Here is a 23,318-nt window from a genome sequence, read left to right as displayed (position 1 = left end):
GCCAGCTGTTTATACATTCTGAAAAGGTGTATTACAGTGCAATACCTGTTTAAATTCAGATAAAATTATATATCACTTGAAAAATATCAAAACATGTCGCCACATATCCTGTTTCCAGGAAATAGAGCTAGCCAATAGTTTGATGTGTTATGGATCTAAATAATTCCACATTTATAGAAATACTTTCCCTTTGACTATCTTTGGCTCTCAGTATACTTTTTATGTGAAAGGACATCTCATCTGCATCCTGCACAATTTCACTTCCAAGTTCAGAGACATCAGGTCTTAAAGGAGCTGTTTAATCACAAGGTCCAATAAACTCACTTTATATTCCGGAACCATAATCATGATTGTGACTATTTCAGGGCATGAATCAAGGTATTTTGAAAACGCTTATTATGATGATAATGGTGTGTGCAGATTTAAATGCATGCATGAATGCATGAAAATACATATAACAGGTCTCGGGCCTTTAAGACTTTCCAGGACTCATAATGCATAGAGTATTTTTCAGAGAGTTAAGAAGTAGCTGGAATGATGACTTCATTCTAAATATAATGCCCTTTTGAGTGAAATTAAAGCTGCATCATAAGTTTGAATAGCTGTGTCTAGTGCCATCATTAATAGCACAAACAGTAGAACTGGATATAATCAGTATGCATTATGACATAGTGTCAAAAGTGAGTTGTTTTTCTCTTGAAATGACTGTAAAATGCCATTCATATCTGAAACCACATCAAAATGTTGAGGAGACACCACAGAGCTTAGAGAAAGTTGTTTTTACTAGAAAATTGCCATTTTAAATCCTAAATAAAATAATTTTATCAAGTTTCAGCCATAAAGCCCAAAGTAACCAAAAACTAACTATTGATGGTGAAGTCTAACCCTCCAGAATCATCCATTTGTCTGGCTATTATGGTGACAGAGATTCACACACTTTTGAACAGCATCAAAGCTTGGCAAAGAAAACAAAAATACAGGTAATCACTTTATGTAATGGGCAACAAAGTAGATGTCATTTACAGTTCATTTTCATTTTCTGGGGGCCAGAATTCTATGTACAAGTCACTGATAAGTAAACTCAATGAACATTTTTTGCCAAAAGGAAATGTTATTTATAAAAGGGCATGCATTTACAGATGTAACCAAGTGAAAAGAGAGACTGCGGAAGTCTTTATTAGGCACTTAGATTAACTGTCTAAAAAATGTGGGTATGACCAGACAAATGAACAAATAAGCGATAGAATTGTGACTAGGCTGGTTGATACTGAAATGTTTCAAAAGTTACAGCTGCAGGTGAATTTAACTTTTAAAAAGGCAATTCAAATTGATAGGCTGAACTATTAAAGAGACAAGATGTGAATATAGGAAATGATGTGTGTGAGGTAAAACACAAAGAAACCGGCCAATTCAACACAGACCGCGATACTGGCCAAAGTAAGAATGTACAGGAGAAGCAGGGTAAATACAAGCTTGATCTTTCTTCTTCTTTTCCCAGTTAGGGGTTGCCACAGCAGATCACCTGTCCACTCATGATTGGCAGTGGAATTTTAAAGTGTCGAGTTGCCAGCCTGGCACCCAACCTTCAACAGAAGGCACACACATGCACGTATGCCTAGGGCCAATTTAAAGTGTCCAATCCACCTACAGCATGCCTTTGGGAGGAAACTCACGTGACCACAGGGAGGACATGCAGACTCCACACAGAAGGCACCCCAGCCAAGGATTGAACCAGAGAACCTCTTGCTGTGAGGTGGCAACGCTAACCGCTGCGCCACCATGGCAGCCTGGTAAATGCAAGCTTGATAAATACATGAAATGCAACTGTTCACATACCAGGTCAGAACAGTATGCTGCATGTGGCAAAAGATAAAAGAAAACATGAGACATTTTGCTGTTGCATGTAAAAAATGAAACTAGCAAAAGAAGTAATCATGGAGAATAAAACTGAGCAAGGCATTCTGAAAGCATTTTTTGGGTTACAGTAACTAACTGTGTCAACACTGATTCAGAATGGCAAGCCAAATTCTGGGTACATGGAATCCTAGTAAGCAGAGCATGAGTGCCTAAACACACTGGTTTGTTACTCTACCAAGACAGGATTGTTCCACCTTTTTCACAATAGGGTGAAGTGCTGAAATAAAAACATTAAGACAGCAAAGCATAACTAAGTGTTATTAAAAAGTCAAAATGTCTGTATGGTGGCTCTATATCAAGATGGACATTGCAAAGCTTGTGCCAACCTACCAGTTTGGCATAATACAGAAGCCATTCCAAAGGAGAGAACCGTTACTAATAACTCCATTACCACAAGGTCCTTCACAGAAAATAGCTACTGACATACATGGGTTCGGAGGAAACAGTGGTCTTGTAGCAATGGACTATTACTCTCAAGATATAGAAATATTATATATGCCAACCAAAACTAGGCAACAAATTAGTGCTAAATTCAAGACAGATTTACCAAAATAATCACAGATAATAGGATACAATTTGTATCAATAGAATTACAGGAATTTGCTGAGGATTATGGTTTTGTACACGTTCTATGTGAAGTCTTCATTATCCACACTCCAATGGAGCTGCTGAGACAGTAGTTCAAACTGCCAAACGATTCCTAGGCAAAAGTCCTTACCTCTTACTGTGCTGCTGTTGACTCTGCTACTGGAGTTAATTCCAAACAGCTAATGCATGGTGCCAGATCAGGACTAATGGTTCTATGTAGAATCCCAACTCCTACTGCAAACAACTCTCTCTGAATCTGTCATGAGAAATGACCAAAAAGCAAAATACGCTAATAAGCAGTTTTCTAATTTGAGATATTCTAGCCAAATTCTCTTGCCTTTCATCCAAGCCAACCTGTGCATCTAGTGGTGATGCTGTAGCTCCCGGGGACTACAACATACCGGCGAGGGATGACAGAGAGAGAATTTTTATGGTTGAATGAAAAAAAATAGTAGTGCATTTTGGTGGGTGTGAAATGCATCTCTTCAGTTAATACCATCTCTAGCATTGGTCAAATGCCGCTCCATCCTTAAACAACTAATATGCACATATACCGATCATTTTGCATCTTCATACTGTGCCCTCATGTTATCTTACATCTATTTTTATGAAGTATAGTTCCTACTTAGGCAGTATATGTTCTGCTGAGATAAACTGAAGTCTCTGTAATTTGCCTTTTCTGATTTTGTTTCTTCATTACTGTATCTATCAAGGTCTTTTAATCTATTTTTACATAGCAGATAATGAACATATCCATTATACTTTTTCTTGTGTTCTGACATTCCTCTTTCCTTGCCAGGGAATGTCAGGCTTCAGGCTTATTTTGTTATACCCTTCAGGTGACCAGAGTTAACATGTACTACCAGTTTGTTGGTTTAATATTCTGTACCGAGTGCAAACACATTTATAGCACTAAAACATGCACATTTTGTCAACATCACAGTCAGATAAACAAAAATAAACAAACAAGCAGAAAAAAATACCAGAAATAGCATATTAAATAAACTGATACAAAAAAAGTGTTTATTTATTGCATTTGTGTATCAGGAAAGTCCAACTGGACAAAACCTCTTTTAGTGGAGTCCCAGAGAGAGAAAATTCCAGTAACAACATCACATGAGCATTTAGATCAAGATAATGAAACAAAAGCAGTTCGGTAACCATAACAATATATCAATGTTTTTGAAAACAAGATGATGAATCTAACAAATATAAGTGCAAGAAACACATTATATGCTACGTGCAGGAAGAAATACCAATAGTATACCTCAGTGGATTACAAATTAGCTTTAGATAAGTCTAGGCAGAAATGAAAAGAATATGTTTTTAGGTAAACAGTTACAATGATGACAAAGAAAGAAAAAAAGAAAAGACTAGAGAATTTCTTAAAACAAAATATAACTGGTTATATTAACAGAAATACAGGAACAAGGCATTTAGATGTTAGAAATAGCATGGAAGTTGAGTTGTTATTCTTCATAACAAAAAGATAAGTGAGGATAGAACACTGGTAGACAAATGGATTAATCAAACATAGGAAGAGTAACTGCACAGTAGCACAGTACAGTGGAGGCCAAGTTTGCCTGTTCTGGGTATAGAAAGTAAATTACAATTAGTATTTGTACATATAATTATAGTAATCTAATTAACCAGTTGTTAAAGAGCAGCAACAAATCCAACATTTTTCAGGTGTAGCAGTAGAACAGAGTTAAATTGTTGGGAATTTTCAGTGAGCCACAACGATAGAGGAATTTTGTTCCAAAGCTTTGTGACATGATGAGAATAAAACAATAACAAAAAATATATTAGAAGGCAGCACCTGGAAAAATTGATCACTTTCATCTCTCTCTTTAATTGACTTAATCAGAACATGAGGTCATTGTGACCCTCTACTCATCACTCATCAGGCCCATAATTGAATAAAATGCCCCTTTTGGGATGTACCTGACCCAACACTTGCAGCAACTGGAGAGACCCCAAAAGCACCTCACCAAGAGGATCATGGGCTACAAACAGATGTCCTATGCAGGTCGACTAAAGAAACTCCAGCTCTACTCAGTTGCTTACCGCCTACTCAGAGGCGATCAATGCCTGATGTACAAAGCCATGTCAAACCCAGAATTAATGGACATGCTCCACCTCAAAAAATCCAGGTCCCTTAGAGCTACACGCTCCAGTGACCTAAACCTCAGCACAAAAATAAATAGGACATGCTGGAGGGACAGATTCATTTCCCAGAGGCTCCCCTCACTCTGGAATACAATCCCAATTCATGTTAGACATAGCCCCTCGCTGACCCTCTTCAAGCGAAATTTGGACGCGTGGATGGGAAATCGCAAATTCACCCCGGGGATCTCTCCTGTGTCCCTGCTAGACAGAGGCACAGTAAACTAATCTTAAAAGGGTACCTTCTGTGATCTACTTTACAGAGGCACAGTAGGCTAATCTAATAGGGAGGCGGAAGCCAAATACACTCTGGCTAGGCTTATAAATGCCCTAGGGCAGATAGCCTAGTATCTACCTATGAACCTATGAACCTATGATTAGAGTCAGCTGAACACTGCCTAATGTACTATGGGAAATCCTTTTTAAGTTTATATGGACACACTCAGTCAAGCACCAGTCACACAAATCATCATGAGGCTCATGCACCACATCTCCCATCCTTTTGAGAAGAACATGACATATTATATTTTAAGTTTAATTCAATATTCACATGTGTACATCATGATACCTGCATCATGCACATACTTTTTATTTGAAAAAGTGTGCATTAACAGAAGACTTTAACAGTACTTTATAATAGTTTATATTTCTAGCACAGAACATATTTAGGCTCTACAGTATCTTAACATGCTTTCCTATTAGCAATGATTTTTATTAATTAACTGTTTCTGGAACCATGATAGGTCTTGGTACCTCACTTGAAACCTTATCTCACAACCTTATGAAGTAACTCTTACATGTTGTGGATGTGAGGGACTTATCTTTTGTGACAAGTCAGCATTACTTGATATGTCTCTTTGAGGCAAATTGTGACTAGTCCAATCATCACACTCTAAAGAGATTGTCTCAGAGCCTTTCACTTCTTTGGATTTTCCTGGTCACACCAGTTGCTCATCCAGTTGTGATAATTGTCTGGTCAGTCCGGACATCTCAGGAACAGTCTGGATGTGTCTCTGATGTGTCCTCTAGCTCCATCAATGGTTTAGATTACATATGAGCTCAGTTCTGCAGATTTAGCAACAGTCACACTGCCGCCCATCACTTTTCACAGTCTAATATTTCACAGTTTGTCTGATCTAGGTTTCAGTCAGGCAAGGAACAAACCAAAATCCTTTTGTAATAAAAAATATTTGTATCTGAAGTTGGTCATTTGGTGATTATCTTTGTTAAGTCTTAAACTGAATATTCTTTGGCAACAAGTTTGTCTTTAAGTGCATTGGAATAGTAGATTGAATCTGGCAGCTTAACATTAGTTGTGTGTGACTCATTCCAGCTTCTCTGTAGTACATTAGGGCGATGTGTGGAGTAGGCTAATTTAGGATTTTTTAGGCATTTATATTGCTGTCTTAGCAGCACCATTTGCTTGTGAATAATGCAAATGACATTGTAGGGACAAATCCATACTCCTTTACAAATTTTGGAAATTCCATAGACAAGAATAAAGTCCCATTGTTAGTGATACCTTATAAGAATTTTCCATCTGGTTTTGAATCAGGATATGACTTGACTGGTTATTGTAGGTAAGCTGACCATCTCATTGTCTCTCAATTAACAGTTCACTACTACAATATAATTTTTTTATATTTATACAAGTCTGCTGGAATGTTTTGCCTTGGCCCTTTAAGAGAGTCTCTTTTGTTTCAGTTTGTGCTTAATGTAGAACTGACTTACAGGCATATTTCAGCTATAGCAGCATTAATATTTGGCCATCACACAAACATTTTGTGCTGCTCCCCCCCCTCTCTCTGTCTTTACACTTGACCAACGCGTGATGCCTTTCATGGATTTTTTTCAGGACTTAAGCTGTTTGCAATGCTAACAGTACAATCCAATCCCGATGCAGCAAAACACCCACATGCTCTGACAAGTGAGCTCTCACAACAAAGTATTTGTACAACAAATGTATTTATTTATTCATTTCTTAACCAGGTTAATGCATTGGTCTAAAGACCTTTTTCAGGCATAACCTAGACCACTTGCCAAGAGAAAGACAATAAGGTACAATGCTTTGGTCCAAATACCCTTTTAGTTTCATAGGTGTTTACTGGTGTTTACTAGGCTATGAAGAAATTAGACACTGTCATTTGTGCTAGCATGTCTGGCTGAAGTTATGTATATAATTTCAGATTAGCCTGTGTATTATATGCCAGCATGACTAGCTATGATATTGTAAATAAGTTCTTACATGTTGATTTATAATCTGTTTGTACAGAATGTTTTAAAGACTTGAATAGTGTCATATGTTCATAGGTTCATAGGTGTGTACTAGGCTAATGGCTCTGGAGCCTTTACAAGCCTAGCCCATAGAAGTGCCCTGTCATCTTGTCACCCAATGTTAGTTCCCAGTGCCTCTATCAAGTAGAGCCACTAGAGTGATCCCCGGGGTGAACTTTCTATTACCCATCCACTCATCAAGATTTCTCCTGAAGAGGAACAGCAAGGTGCTCTGCTTGACATGTATGGAAAGTCTATTCCAGACCATGAGCAGTCTCTGGGTTATGAACCTGTCCCTCCAACATGTTCTGTTGATTGTGGTAATGAGACTGAGCTCTCTGGAGCATGTGGTGTGGAGGGATTGGGATTTCTTTAGATGTAGCATTTCTAACAGAGCTGGGTCAGACATGGCTTTGTAAGTCAAGCAAAGATCGCCTCTAAGTAAGCAATATGAGACAGAGAATAGCTAGAGACTTTTGATTCTGTCTGTATAGGACATGTGTTTAATGCCTAAGATTCTCTTTGTGAGGTACTTCTGTGGCCTCTCCAGCTGTTGCAAGTGTCTAGTGAGGTACATGCCAAATGGGGCATTATAATCAATGATTGGTCTAATGAGGGAAGAGTAGAGAGAGAGAGACAATGACCTCTTTCTTCCTGTATGCAAAACCCTTGGTAATGAGATGTGCCACATAGAAGGACTTTCTGACCACAGTGGCAATGTGGTGGTCGAAGGAGAGGTTGCTGTCAACCTGTGTCCCCATATCTCTTATAATGCCTTCAGTGTTCAGTGGGCTCCCATCGATGTGGTAATTAGAGGGAACTGAGTTTTTACCAAAGGGGATGATAACACATTTTTTGGCATTAAGCTTAAGGCCATGGTTTCGACACCAGTCATTGGTCTCAGAGAGGCCTTTCTGTAGGATGTCTGCATCACTTGGGGAGTTAATAATGGCTCCCAGCTTGCAGTCATTTGCAAACCTGGTCAGCCAGAGTCCCTTTGTGTTAGCCTGGACTTCTGAGAAGTAGATGCTAAACAGGAGAGGACCCAGGACCGATCCCTGTGGGACTCCATTCGTAACTGGTCGGCATTCTGACTTGGAGCCTACTACTTTCACACTGTGTATTCTATCTGTGAGCCAGTTTGCAACCCACCTAGTGATATAGGGGTTAATGCCTAGTTTGGTGAGTTTATCAATAATTCCCGAGTGAGGAATGGTATCAAAGGACTTGGTCAGATCGAGGTAGGCTGTATGCGCTACCTTACCTTCATCCACAGCCCTGGTGACTGACTCAAAGAAGTCAACCAGGTTGAGCAGGCATGAGCTCCCTTTCACAAAGCCAAATTGCATGGGGTCTATAGTTTGGAGATTTCCTATGTCTTTGTTAATCAGGTCCATAATGATGTGCTCCATAGCTTTACATATCAGATTCATCAGGCTAATGGGGCGATAATTCCCAGTGTCTGTAGTTGCTCCCCCTGTATGAAGAGGGATGACTGTAGCAGTGCACCATTCAGTAGGGACAAAGCCTGAGGCAAGGCTGTGACTGAACAGGGCACACAGATGTGGTGCCCATTATTTTGTAGTTCATGTAGAACACAGCCAGGGATATTATCAGTTCCCATGGAATCTGTATTCTTGGCCTTGGACAATGCAGCTTTAACCTTGTGCTGCAGTAATGCTAGGTGCCTGGCATTCTTCTGGTATTGTGATTGGTCCTTTAGGGGGGAGAGAGGGGTTAAGTTGGCAATTAATCTGTCAGCCAGTATGTTGGCAATATCTGTTGGCTCAGTATAGGAGGTACCATTGTGCAGTAACTCAGAGCAAATCTGGGTATTGCCATGGAGGTTCTTGATATAACTATAGAAGGCTTTATGATTATTGTTAGTGTCTGCCACAATTCTGCCTTCATAGCTGGCTTTACAGGATTTGATGAGGGATCTCAACTTTTTGTTGAGGCTAATAAGGGAGTTTTTCTAGTCTTGGGACTTTGCCTTTTTCTGCAACAGTTTCCTCCTTCTGTTTTAGAGTTTATTAATGGTAGAGGACCACCAGATTGGCTTCCTTTTTTTTGGAGGAGACCGTCTTGGTTCTGTTGGGTATGGCTTTTTCCATGCATTTATGTACACTTTCGTAAAGTGCATTGGTGTATGATTCAGCTGTTGTGCAGCTATTTTCCATTGGCATGGGTGCCATGAAGTTTTAGCCACCTCTGTTTTTAGGAGCCCAAAGTCAGCTTTGGAGAAGTTTTTCAAGGTGGTTAACTTTGCGGGGCGTGTGGGTGAGATGTGGATTTCCATGGTGATTAGTTTATGGTCAAATTTTACAAGGGAGTGATTAACTACTGGTGTAGTGCAACGGTCGCTCATGTTAGCAATAACCAGGTCAAGGATGTTGCTTCCTCTAGTGGCAGTCAGAATGAGCTGGTCCAGGGCATTGGAATTGATGAATTCCAGGAAGCATTGGGCCACTGTATTGGTGCTTGAGTAGTTCTTCCAGTTGATGGAGAGCATTAGGTTGGACCTTGATAGATTCCAGGGTACTTAGGAACGTGGAGTGAGAGTCTAGGGACATGGTTGGGGAGCTATAGCAGGCTATGACCTGGATCGCCATCTTACCCAATGTTAGTTGTACCTGAAGTATCTCAGATACATTATGCTGGGCTACTAATCTGGAGGTGTGCATATCCTTTAAGAATATGGAGACACCACTGCCTTTGGAGCTTCGGTCCATGTTTCAGGGCCGAAAGGTCTGGAATGAGTTATAGCCTGGTAGCGCAGTGGTGCTTTCTGCCACTTTAAACCAGGTCTCTGTTACAGCACAAATGTCGATGTCCTCCATTTTGAGGAGTGCTTTGCGTGAGTGCATCTTGAGATTTAGACTTCTAGTGTTGAGTGGCGTGGCCCTCAGATTGCATTTATTTATAGCCGTTATGCTATACACATTTTGGGAAGGGACACAGCTGGAAATCTCTGTTAGGCATTTTGAGATACTTTATATACATATAGCAATGTTACTGCTATGGCTGCTGCCATGTCTGTCATAACTCTTACTAAAGTGTCATGAATTGGATGTTTGAAATGACATTCTTTACCTGGGTCTGACTATGTAATTGCAGAACCCCAAATAAAGATTTATTTGCATTCATTTTCAGTTTTAGCCTTTGTACTAGCACTTTGGGATCATTAGTCTTAAACACAACTGCAGAACATCTAATTTTATTATATTTTCTGCAAATTTTGCTTCACACCAATAGCTCTGACTCAGTATGAACACATTTGCATCTAGTACGCTTTTTACAGGCATATTTTTATTACTTGCACATTTATAGTGGCCTCCCCATGCTTCTTTCCCTGTTTATTTCATGGTTTCTGCTCAATTCCACTCACATTTATCATTACCATTTTTATTGCACTTTAATTTATTCCAGCTGACAACCAATTTGTATAATTTTTCTAATTTCTACAATACCTATGAAAATCTGGTCTCTTATCTGATCAACTTTGAATCCACATAACTTATAATGTTAATAGGGCTTCAGTGGCCTAAACTTTTGCCAGCTCACTAAATGCATTGATCACATTTTATCTTAATTCTGTATTTAAAACGACATTCTCACAATGTTATGCTTTGCGCTTACTTTAAAACAGCAGACATTTACCAGGCCAGAATTAATGTGCACTAGTTTGCTGTATTTATTTTCCATATCAGTTAGACACACACTTCAATACCTCTCAACTATCCCCTGATTTTCAGGGACGTCCCTGATTTTAACTCATATTTTAGCCCTGTCCCTCTTAATCCCTCCTAAAATTGGTGACTTTTGAAGAATATGCTGTGAATTATACTTAGTAAATAATGACAATAATAAGAGTTATAGACTTCTTTTACTTCAGAAACTGTTTATTAATTCACATTCTCTTGTTCTGTTAATGTCCCAAGTTAATAGAACTAATATTTTAAAAGTATCCCTGATTGTCCCTGATTATTTTTGGATTTATCCCTGATTTTGTTGATATTTGTCCTTGATTGGTTGAGAGCTAGGCGAAGTACAGGACTGAACCATGCAAGTCTTGCTAAGATCACAGTCAGCTTAACACTGTCCTAATGTACTGTGGGAAAACTCCATTAGTTTTACTCAGTCAAGCACCGATTACATAGATCATTACAGTGATCAGGCATAACCTCAAATAAAAGCTCCAGCATTGCTTACAGTCCTCTAATCTTGTATGTCTTCCTATGCATATCAAATGCCCTACTTACCGTCTATGCTGCTTCGGCTTATTCCTAGTTTCCTTTCATATTATCTCGTATAAGTATACCATTGTCATTGCTGTGTTTCCTGTTCAATTTTGGACTGCTTTCAAGAGTTCTGCTTGCAAGTAACATTATTTTATACTTTAATTTCATTTTTAAGTTGACATGATTCAGACTGTTGCTTCAAATCAGAAGCCTCATGTCTTCTCACTAATTGCTATTGATCATAGACTGGCAGTTGAGATTCTAACATCAACATTGTTCTATTAATTTGGTAAATAGTTTCAGGTTGCCCATGCTATTAGATAAATGAACATCATGGTATAAAAGATGTCTTGGTTCAGATGTTTTCAGTCAGCAGAACTGAGCAGAATTTTGAACTTACATTTTCAAAGACAACTGCTAGTTGTCACACATATCCTAATTCACAAGCAGTGAAAGGCAAAGAAAAATAAATGAAACAAGGAACAGGATGGTAGACAACTGTACACTATGGCTACGAAAAAGTCTAAGTGCAGTGCTATATAATTAAGGTAAAACACTAATGTACATCAGTATACAAATTATTTCTAGGCAACATTCTCCACTGTCCACCCAAAACACACCTCTCTTCCTTTCTGTCTCTCTCTTTCTGTTTCATTGTCAACTTAACTTAAGGCTACTTTTCATTCAGTTGACATTAAACATATCAAAAAGGAGAATGAGTTTGTGCAGCACATCTGGAACAAAGTAAAATAAAAGTAAATAAATGTTATTGATAGAACAAATGAAGGCAATATCTAGCAGCAGCTAAAGGAAATAGCAAAGACAAAAATCTTCGCACATAGATGACGGAACCCTGGCTATGACCCAATGACCCAAATATCCTGAGTTCAATTAGCAGGTTAGGCAGTGGAGAGTGGACTGAGCAGGTAATACCAACTCTCCATCCTTTGGGAGTGAGGACTTTATTTCTGCTCATAGTCATGGCACTGTCTGGTGGAAACCACAGATTGTTTTCTTGGCTGTGGGAAAGCAGCCAGACATTAGGTGGGAGGGTCCAATTGACATCTCTTATAATAAAGCCTGTGATGTCATTATGTGCTCCATCTCAGTAAGTTTTTTCAAACAAATATTTTGTGATAACTTCCCTCTTCACTCTTGGCCTGCAGGGGTAGTAACTTCACTAGGAAGTGCTGAATGGTCATCTCTTACAGGAGAGTGAGAGCACGAGAGAGCATGCATTTCGAGTAGGATATTTCTGACTCTGCCTACTTCCAATAAGAAGATATGAGAAAGTCAGTTGAAAATAAGGAAAAAGCAAATAAACATGAATCAGGATGAAGTATCCCCTTCAAAAAGAAACAAAAATCCAAAAATCATGTAAAGAGGATACACCAGGACAATCGAAGCCAACCAAAATCCGAAAATAGACTTTTATTGAGACAAGTATAAAAATAAGTGAGCGCTTTCACGTCTCCTGGACGCTTCATCAGACTTAATTAACCATCATTACAACACATCTTTATATAATAGTAGGATAGCTCCTATTGGAGAACTGATACAATACTCAATAAGGAAGGTAATTAATTAATAAAAACAGATGCAGAGTAAATAAAGTGCTCTATTGCTAATAGGTACTATGCAACTTATATGATGAACATTAAGAACAAACATAAAAATTTATGTACTAAAAAAAATATATATATAATTACAAAAGTACCTGTGCATATCAAAACTTAAGACAAAAACATATAAGTGTAAAAAAGTGTAAAAATAAGGAAATACATACACTAATAAAACACTCTAAAAACTTTAAAAACTAATGTTTAAAAGCTAATTACTTGTGTTTAAAAGGCCTGTCTGCCAAGAAAGGTCTCAAGGTAACTTTATCATTAAGGCCATGTCCTCTATCTGCTGCTAGCTTAAGTATCCATTTGATCTCTCTCTTCTCTACATTATTACGTATGCAGCCTAATCTCTCAGTCCTATAAACATGTTCCAACACTAGGAAACTAAAACTATGTGTACTGTCTCTATGTAGCACATGGTAGGCTAGTGCATTGGTCTCATCTTCTTTATTAATGGCATAAACATGTTCCCTAATGCGTTCCCTGAGAGTTCTAGTGGTCATGCCTACATAAAAACATTGACATTTATAGCATTGAGCTAAATAAACCACATTTCTAGTTTTACAATCAGTATATTTATTGAACTCATATCTTTTACCTGTATCTGGATGTATGAATTCATTAGAATTCTTAATGTAACTGCACTGATTACAGGTACGACATGCTTGTGTACCTTTCCTTTGTGATATCAAACCATCATGTCTATTGTGGTCATAGCATAGTAACCTCTTCAGAGACTTGGTGTTCTTATAACTAAATGAGGGTTTGTCTCCTACTACTCTCATAATATCTTCATCAAGTTGTAAGATATTCCAATGTTTTTTAATAATGTCAACTATAGAAGAATTGTTGTTGGTATATGATATTGCTAACCTTCTTTTACTAATGTTAACATGGTTACTACTGGTCCTGGCTGAAGGCACAGTCCTGTATATATATGGTTTATCCTTACCATCATGCTCTGTGCTAAATAATCCACTGAGTTCTCTCTTATGATAGCCTCTACCTGTAAACTCATCCTCCATATTTTTAATAGCTTCTGTAAACACTAAATCCTCACTAGTAATTATTGAAAAACGTGCTGCTTGATTCTTAATAACACTCTTGTATACATGTGGAGGATGCATACTATCTCTATGAAGTATATTATTCCTCGTACTAGGTTTACGAAAAACTTCAGTGGTAAGTTTCCCTTTATCTTTACTTATTAGTACATCTAAAAACTCTATTCTAGTCAGAGATGCAGTATTAGTCAGTTCTAAAAACGTAGTGGTACCATTAACATATGTAATAAACTCTCGTAGAGTAGCAAGATCCCCTCTCCAAATCAAAAAAACATCATCTACAAATCTCATGTAATATCTAATATATTTAGAGTAGATTTCATGTTCTAAAACATAAGTAGATTCCCAGTATGCTAAGACTAAATTAGCATATGAGTTGGCACATGATGTGCCCATCGCTGCACCTTTAATTTGAAGATAATAACTATTGTGAGATGTAAAAACATTATTGGAGAGGACCAGATCCAACAACATAGTAATCATAATAATCTTACTGTTAGACATCCCTTTTTGTAATAGAAACAATCTCAAATATTCAATACCAACATCATTAGGTATACTCGTAAACAGGGCTGTTACATCCAGCGTGACTAAATAGTCTAAGTCCCTAACTTCATCAATTCTGTTATGACAAGCTAAAGTCTCTAAAAAATGTTGTGTATCACGAAGTATAAATACAGTTTCATCTACTATTGGCCTAAGTTGTTTCTCTAGGAATATAGAAATACTCTCTGTGAGCCAACCTCTTCCCGAGACTATCGGTCTAAGTGGAGGGCTATACAAATTCTTATGAATCTTCGGAAGAGCTCTGAATATTGGAACTAGAGGTTTCTCAATTAAAAAATAGTGATATAAATTTTCATCTATTATATAACATATCAGCATATCATAGAGGTTAGCGTGCATTGTTTTAATAAGCTTGTATAAACCCACAGAATCAAGTTTAGCATAGGTATTAGAATCAGACAATAAATCAATAATTCTGTTATCATAATACACTTTATCTAAAACTACTGTGGCTCCTCCCTTGTCAGCAGGTCTAATAATTTTATCTGTATTATTCTTTAAAGTATTAAGAGCTAGTCTCTCTTCCTTCATTAAATTAAAAAATTCTGGCTTAATGCTATTATTTTCAAAGTTTAGCAAAAATTCATTCACACAAGCTTTCTCAAAGCTGTCTAATAAAGAATGCGAAGGTGGTATATACACAGATGTTTTTTTGAAAGCAATATTCATAGCATGAGTTTCATCATTCTTAAACTGTAATGTTAAAGCAACATTCCTAGTGAACTGCTTAATGTCGACAATAAGCTCACTAACATCCACACTCTGAGAGGGGATGAATGAAAGACCTCTATTTAAAACAGATAACTCATGTTTAGTTAAAATATACGTTGAGACATTAACTACTAAGTCCGCTGGATTGGTTTCAATAACTTGCGCTGAAACTCCAACTGACCTTCTGAAGTTTTCCGTTTCCTTCCTTTGTACTGAGGACTCCAATTGGGTTTGTTCTCCACTCGAATAGGTAGTGGAAAATGGAGGTTAGTAATGTCTTTCACTGTATCACAGGGATTGTTTATAACATGTCCCATCGTCTTCCTATGAACTACTTGTTCATTATTCCCTGGGTTATCTTTAGTTTGACGTACTATAGACAAAAACGAAGGTGAGCGTGATGGCTGTTCCACGCTGTGTACTTCTGTTGCTGCTGCAGTATCAGAACCAGAAGTAGAGGGAGGCAATGGAGTGGAACGCTCAACCACATGATTGCTGATAGTATCACTGGTTACATCATTAAACGACCGAGTGGATGACCTTGGCCATTGAAAGACATTCCCACTTGAAAAATCTAAGCAGTCACATTCAAGTTTCTTCTTTTTCAACAATAATAGCTTGTTATCCAAGGCTGTCATAGTTACAGTGATATCAGAGCGAAAATTATTGAGTTGAGCATCAGTTAGCATAGATAAAAGTTGTTCTTCAAGCACTAGCGCCTCTTGTAATAAGGTCTGCTCATTACTTCCTTATCGAATAAGGTCTGCTCAAAACTTCCTTACTGAGTATTGTATCAGTTCTCCAATAGGAACTATCCTACTATTATATAAAGATGTGTTGTAATGATAGTTAATTAAGTCTGATGAAGCGTCCAGGAGACGTGAAAGCGCTCACTTATTTTTATACTTGTCTCAATAAAAGTCTATTTTCGGATTTTGGTTGGCTTTGATTGTCCTGGTGTATCCTCTTTACATGATTTTTGGATTTTTGTTTCTTTTTGAAGGGGATACTTCATCCTGATTCGTGTTTATTTGCTTTTTCACTAGTTGGATTTTTTTACACGACAGGAACATGACAGAAGGAACCAATGCAACAACTGAGGTAATGGAAATGCGAAGGAAATTTGACTGTAAGCAGCTATTGAGTTTGGAAGAAAATCCTGTCTTGAAACTTTCTTATATAGAACTTACTCAGACATCTTCCAAACAGAAAGACTCTGTTATACATATAGAGACTTTACAAATAATGCGTAAATTGGAAGATGTTCTAAATAAAATTAAGAATGTTCAATGGCAGGAGAGACACATGGAAGCCTGTCTGAGATTCAAAATAGTCCCTAGAGGACTTTGTGTTCTTAAAATGCCCACTTTTGGTTCAACTTACCCAGATTTACTGACTAAGTGGCAGCAGCTAAATTTAGAGACCAGCTATAGCTATATGCGATTGTTAATTGAACAGTATCAATGTAATGAGCAGACCTTATTACAAGAGGCGCTAGTGCTTGAAGAACAACTTTTATCTATGCTAACTGATGCTCAACTCAATAATTTTCGCTCTGATATCACTGTAACTATGACAGCCTTGGATAACAAGCTATTATTGTTGAAAAAGAAAAAACATGAACGCGACTGCTTAGATTTTTCAAGTGGGAATGTCTTTCGATGGCCGAGGGCATCCACTCGGTCGTTTAATGATGTAACCAGTGATACTATCAGCAATCATGTGGTTGAGCGTTCCACTCCATTGCCTCCCTCTACTTCCGGTTCTGATACTGCAGCAGCAACAAAAGTACACAGCATGGAACAGCCATCACGCTCACCTTCATTTTCGTCTATAGTACGTCAAACTAAAGATAACCTTGGGAATAATGAACAAGTAGTTCATAGGAAGACGATGGGACATGTTATAAACAATCCCTGTGATACAGTGAAAGACATTACTAACCTCCATTTTCCACTACCTATTTGAGTGGAGAACAAACTCAATTGGAGTCCTCAGTACAAAGGAAGGAAACGGAAAACTTCAGAATGTCAGTTGGAGTTTCAACGCAAGTTATTGAAACCAATCCAGCGGACTTAGTAGTTAATGTATCAATGTATATTTTAACTAAACATGAGTTATCTGTTTTAAATAGAGGGCTTTCATTCATCCCCTCTCAGAGTGTGGATGTTAGTGAGCTTATTGTCGACATTAAGCAGTTCACTAGGAATGTTGCTTTAGCATTACAGTTTAAGAATGATGAAACTCATGCTATGAATATTGCTTTCAAAAAACCATCTGTGTATATACCACCTTCGCATTCTTTATTAGACAGCTTTGAGAAAGCTTGTGTGAATGAATTTTTGCTAAACTTTGAAAATAATAGTATTAAACCAGAATTTTTTAATTTAACGAAGGAAGAGAGACTAGCTATTAATACTTTAAAGAATAATACAGATATAATTATTAGACCTGCTGACAAGGGAGGAGCCACAGTAGTTTTAGATAAAGTGTATTATGATAACAGAATTATTGATTTATTGTTTGATTCTAATACCTATGCTAAACTTGATTCTGTGGGTTTAGACAAGCTTATTAAAACAATGCACGCTAACCTCTATGATATGCTGATATGTTATATAATAGATGAAAATTTATATCACTATTTTTTAATTGAGAAACCTCTAGTTCCAATATTCAGAGCTCTTCCGAAGATTCATAAGAATTTGTATAGCCCTCCACTTAGACCGATAGTCTCGGGAAGAGGTTGGCTCATAGAGAGTATTTCTATATTCCTAGAGAAACAACTTAGGCCAATAGTAGATGAAACTGTATTTATACTTTGTGATACACAACATTTTTTAGAGACTTTAGCTTGTCATAACAGAATTGATGAAGTTAGGGACTTAGACTATTTAGTCACGCTGGATGTAACAGCCCTGTTTACGAGTATACCTAATGATGTTGGTATTGAATATTTGAGATTGTTTCTATTACAAAAAGGGATGTCTAACAGTAAGATTATTATGATTACTATGTTGTTGGATCTGGTCCTCTCCAATAATGTTTTTAAATCTCACAATAGTTATTATCTTCAAATTAAAGGTGTAGTGATGGGCACATCATGTGCCAACTCATATGCTAATTTAGTCTTAGTATACTGGGAATCTACTTATGTTTTAGAACATGAAATCTACTCTAAATATATTAGATATTACATGAGATTTGTAGATGATTTTTTTTTATTTGGAGAGGGATCTTGCTACTCTACGAGAGTTTATTACATATGTTAATGGTACCACTACGTTTTTAGAACTGACTAATACTGCATCTCTGACTAGAATAGAGTTTTTAGATGTACTAGTAAGTAAAGATAAAGGGAAACTTACCACTGAAGTTTTTCATAAACCTAGTAGGAGGAATAATATACTTCATAGAGATAGTATGCATCCTCCACATGTATACAAGAGTGTTATTAAGAATCAAGCAGCATGTTTTTCAAGAATTACTAGTGAGGATTTAGTGTTTACAGAAGCTACTAAAAATATGGAGGATGAGTTTACAGGTAGAGGCTATCATAAGAGAGAACTCAGTGGATTATTTAGCACAGAGCATGATGGTAAGGATAAACCATATATATACAGGACTGTGCCTTCAGCCAGGACCAGTAGTAACCATGTTAACATTAGTAAAAGAAGGTTAGCAATATCATATACCAACAACAATTCTTCTATAGTTGACATTATTAAAAAACATTGGAATATCTTACAACTTGATGAAGATATTATGAGAGTAGTAGGAGACAAACCCTCATTTAGTTATAAGAACACCAAGTCTCTGAAGAGGTTACTATGCTATGACCACAATAGACATGATGGTTTGATATCACAAAGGAAAGGTACACAAGCATGTCGTACCTGTAATCAGTGCAGTTACATTAAGAATTCTAATGAATTCATACATCCAGATACAGGTAAAAGATATGAGTTCAATAAATATACTGATTGTAAAACTAGAAATGTGGTTTATTTAGCTCAATGCTATAAATGTCAATGTTTTTATGTAGGCATGACCACTAGAACTCTCAGGGAACGCATTAGGGAACATGTTTATGCCATTAATAAAGAAGATGAGACCAATGCACTAGCCTACCATGTGCTACATAGAGACAGTACACATAGTTTTAGTTTCCTAGTGTTGGAACATGTTTATAGGACTGAGAGATTAGGCTGCATACGTAATAATGTAGAGAAGAGAGAGATCAAATGGATACTTAAGCTAGCAGCAGATAGAGGACATGGCCTTAATGATAAAGTTACCTTGAGACCTTTCTTGGCAGACAGGCCTTTTAAACACAAGTAATTAGCTTTTAAACATTAGTTTTTAAAGTTTTTGGAGTGTTTTATTAGTGTATGTATTTCCTTATTTTTACACTTTTTTACACTTATATGTTTTTGTCTTAAGTTTTGATATGCACAGGTACTTTTGTAATTATATATATATATATATATATATATATATATATATATATTTTTTTAGTACATAAATTTTTTATGTTTGTTCTTAATGTTCATCATATAAGTTGCATAGTACCTATTAGCAATAGAGCACTTTATTTACTCTGCATCTGTTTTTATTAATTAATTACCTTCCTTATTGAGTATTGTATCAGTTCTCCAATAGGAGCTATCCTACTATTATATAAAGATGCGTTGTAATGATGGTTAATTAAGTCTGATGAAGCATCCAGGAGACGTGAAAGCGCTCACTTATTTTTATACTTGTCTCAATAAAAGTCTATTTTCGGATTTTGGTTGGCTTCGATTGTCCTGGTGTATCCTCTTTACATGATTTTTGGATTTCAGTTGGAAATAAGGACTGATAATCTATAATAAAGATGAATGGGCAAAAAAGTTTAAATGATAAAGTCTCCATATCAATAGAATACAGTCAAGGGTCACTGCTTCTGCATAAGGTTAGTAATATGTGAAAAACAGTACTGCCTTAAAATGGTGCTGGTCATTTACCACATGCACAGTGATGTCAGTTTAGCAGACTCGAGCACTATTTTATCACAGTTAGCCAAAGATACTAAAAACTCATGGTTTATTGTACATTCGGCCAACTTAATGTTTATAAAAATCTTAGCCCAATTTATAAATATAGAATGAAATAAAACAGATATGCAGACGACAGATTGTATTTTTTTTTTATCCCATTTGCCCTTATGCTTGAAGACCATGAAGCCTTTATCTATTGGATTAAACTAATTTATTCCCTTCATATAAGTGATGTGCCCAGTACTGTATGGTGGTGAAAGCCACAAGGGTTGCTTGCATCCTTGTTGGCATCCTGTCAAATGAGAACATTAGTGTTAATTCATAACCCCTTCCCTGATGGTGACGTTACTTAAATTACTACATGGGTTACTTATGCCTGTCTATCGCTATGTATGATTGCCCATTCACATGCAAGAGCAGAGACTACTACCACTAGCCTGGGTAGCCTCAGCACATGTCCTCACTAATCTAGTATCCTACGTTCTCTGTTCTTGGCCTTCTATACTATCACTGTGGCAGTGGAAAGCTGGTTAGGGCACCAAAACACCCATCCCCTAGGATGAGTAAACTATAATCACTCATTTCCCATCCTCGCCTATCCACTCTTCCTATATCCAAGCTGTTACTTGAACTCAGGTCATCTGCAGTACAGTCAGGGGTTTATACCTCTATACCACTAAGCAGGCTGGATGACAGTCTATTTGTCACTTCATAAATTTGAGAGAAGTGGTCTGTGGTTTCTTCATTTACTGTGCCACTTAGGGCAGTAACATTTGTCCTGAGCATGTCCTGCTGTGTCTTGTTGCTTACTTTATACCCTGCATAATATGTTGAGATGCGACAGAAGGACTATGCTGCATTTATACAACAAACTGCTAAAAGCCTGCAGCCTGCTAATAAGTAGCCACTATTTTGTCATGTACTTAAAAGAAACTTTCATAACTGAAAACCATTTCTGATGTGGTTCAACTATACAGGGCCCAGACACTAGAAAGAGACTAGTAGTCTCTGGGGAATAAGTAAACAAGATACGTAATGTCTTTTAGCTGCATATATTCTGTCTTATGAACTTGTAAGATATTTTTCACTTACCTCCACTAAATAAGTAGCTGGCTATGCCCTGGTAAGTCATCACCATTTTAGCGGGGATGGAAGGGTCAGGTACTATAAACTCTGCAGTCATATCTGCACAAAGCATCCAGAATCTGAAAGATCAAGGGGAATACAGTAAATGTTTAACATTCATACAGTTGTTATATTTGGTATAAATGATCAGGTTATTGCTTTTGGAGAACATTATACAGTAAAATTAAGAAGCTGTGTTTAAATGTTACTGAAGTTACTGCCTATGTCGTCTAATTGATAAACAAAATTATAGCACAGAAACTAACTTTGGCTTATCTCATATGTTGATCTACAATTGTGTTAACCCAAGTAGTCTGTCAAATACACAGTCTGCATATTTGTAAAGTAAGATGACTGGTATATACAGTATATATATAGTCTGCTCCAAATAAATAGCAGGCAAACACATTAATCATTTCTCTGTATTTCTGCTGCCTGTGGATGACATAACATTCACTGTATTCATCTTCCATTCATAAGTGATACTAGATACACGCATTTTGGCAACAGATAATGTATACCTATTGTCCAATTTTCCTGCATATGAATGGGTTATAGGGGTCTATATTACGGCGTCGAAATCCCATAACAGCGAATACAAAAAGACTGATATGTAATCAACGAAATCCATTTCCGCAATTTGTTGAATTCTCACAGGGCAAATATGTAGTTGGCCAACTACACAATTTTGCCCTTTTCTCCACTGTAGTGTAATCTCGGAGTTGGTATATTTAGTTAAGGGGTGGGGGGCACAGCCCCCCACATGGGTGGGTTTTGTTTTAGGTAAAATAAGTTTTGTTGCGTTGCGGGGCAAGTATTTATTTGCCCGACAAGTTTTCAGTGAATCGCAGAAATGGATTTTGCTGAATACTTGTCGGTCTTTTCATATTCGCTGTACAGTGTTTCGACGCTATAATATAGACCCTGGTTATAGATCTTAGTTAATATACTGCTTGCTGGTTTGAAGCCCTATAAGAGCTGCTTTACGTCTATACCATGCAAGTTTGAATTGTCTGAAATGTTAAGCATAAGTAAGGTTAGTACTTTAGTGAAAAAGTATATCTTGAGATGCATTAGAAGTCCAGTATATATTTTCAGATTGGGTCTTCTTTTATTCATTGGTTAGTACTAAGCTAACTGCCCTTGTGAGCCATTTAAGCCTAGCCAAATACCCCATGTGAGAATCAAACCCTGACCCTTGTGTTTGTAAGATAAACACCTTAACCATTATGCCACCCTCCCCCGTGTATCTACTTTTCTTAAAAAAAAAAAGAAAAAAATACCATTTTCAACCTTATGCCAAACATGGAGAATGTAGAAGTTTCTAGCATCTCACCCAGCATTTCCTTTCCAGGGGTGTACTTATTAAGTCCCTTTGATAAGGCTTCTGATGTGGATGTTTTCCCTTGTTTGGATAGATGTATCAGTGAACTGAGATCTCTAAACTGCTGATGCTACTTCAGATATGGAATCTCATTGACTGTACAGGACAATAAGTACTTATTTTCTATTAGTGTTGCTTTGTGTGTGTGTGTGTGTGTGTGTGTGTGTGTGTGTGTGTGTGTGTGTGTGTGTGTGTGTGTGTGTGTGTGTGTGTGTGTGTGTGTATTTGAGAACCAATCCCAACCTTTTTGCTGCATTCTCACGACTGTTATGACTACACTTAGCCTGCTTTCTATTTTTGTTAATAGCTCTACTCCCCCCTCAGTTGTATACTTACTCCATATGTTGTTCCCCACCACTTTAGTATATCAACACTATTACCCCACACGGTGACAGTACAATACTTACCCAAAAAGTCTCAATCTTCCCTTAGATGAGGATATTAGAGTACTATTTTCTGTAACAGTGTACTCCACTTCAATGTTATCATGCAGGAAAACACCCTCAGGATCTTTCTTCGCAGCTGCGTACCACTTCCCAGTATACTGCAAAGGGAGGATACATGCAGTTACTATTCTGTACTGTCCTGACAGTATAAATCTCAAAGTAAAGAAACAG

The 23,318-nt window shown here is 37.3% G+C and overlaps 1 protein-coding gene across 1 annotated transcript in view; it reads right to left on the bottom strand.

Annotated features, from left to right (window-relative positions):
- The window catches only part of LOC122792784 (purpurin-like), a 199,362-nt gene that overhangs the window by 149,378 nt on the left and 26,666 nt on the right, over window positions 1–23,318 (bottom strand). Inside the window, exons 2-3 of the mRNA XM_044060353.1 lie at window positions 23,109–23,245; window positions 21,285–21,397 (exon numbers count right to left, since the gene is read on the bottom strand). Coding sequence (XP_043916288.1) covers window positions 21,285–21,397; window positions 23,109–23,245 — 250 coding nt within the window. The remainder of the gene's footprint in view (window positions 1–21,284; window positions 21,398–23,108; window positions 23,246–23,318) is intronic.

This window comes from Protopterus annectens, chromosome 2.part0 (assembly GCF_019279795.1).
Source record: "Protopterus annectens isolate FY-2018-M chromosome 2.part0, PAN1.0, whole genome shotgun sequence".
NCBI lineage: Eukaryota > Metazoa > Chordata > Ceratodontiformes > Protopteridae > Protopterus > Protopterus annectens.
Note: the sequence above shows the minus strand (reverse complement) of the source record. Positions and strands in the feature narration are given on the sequence as shown.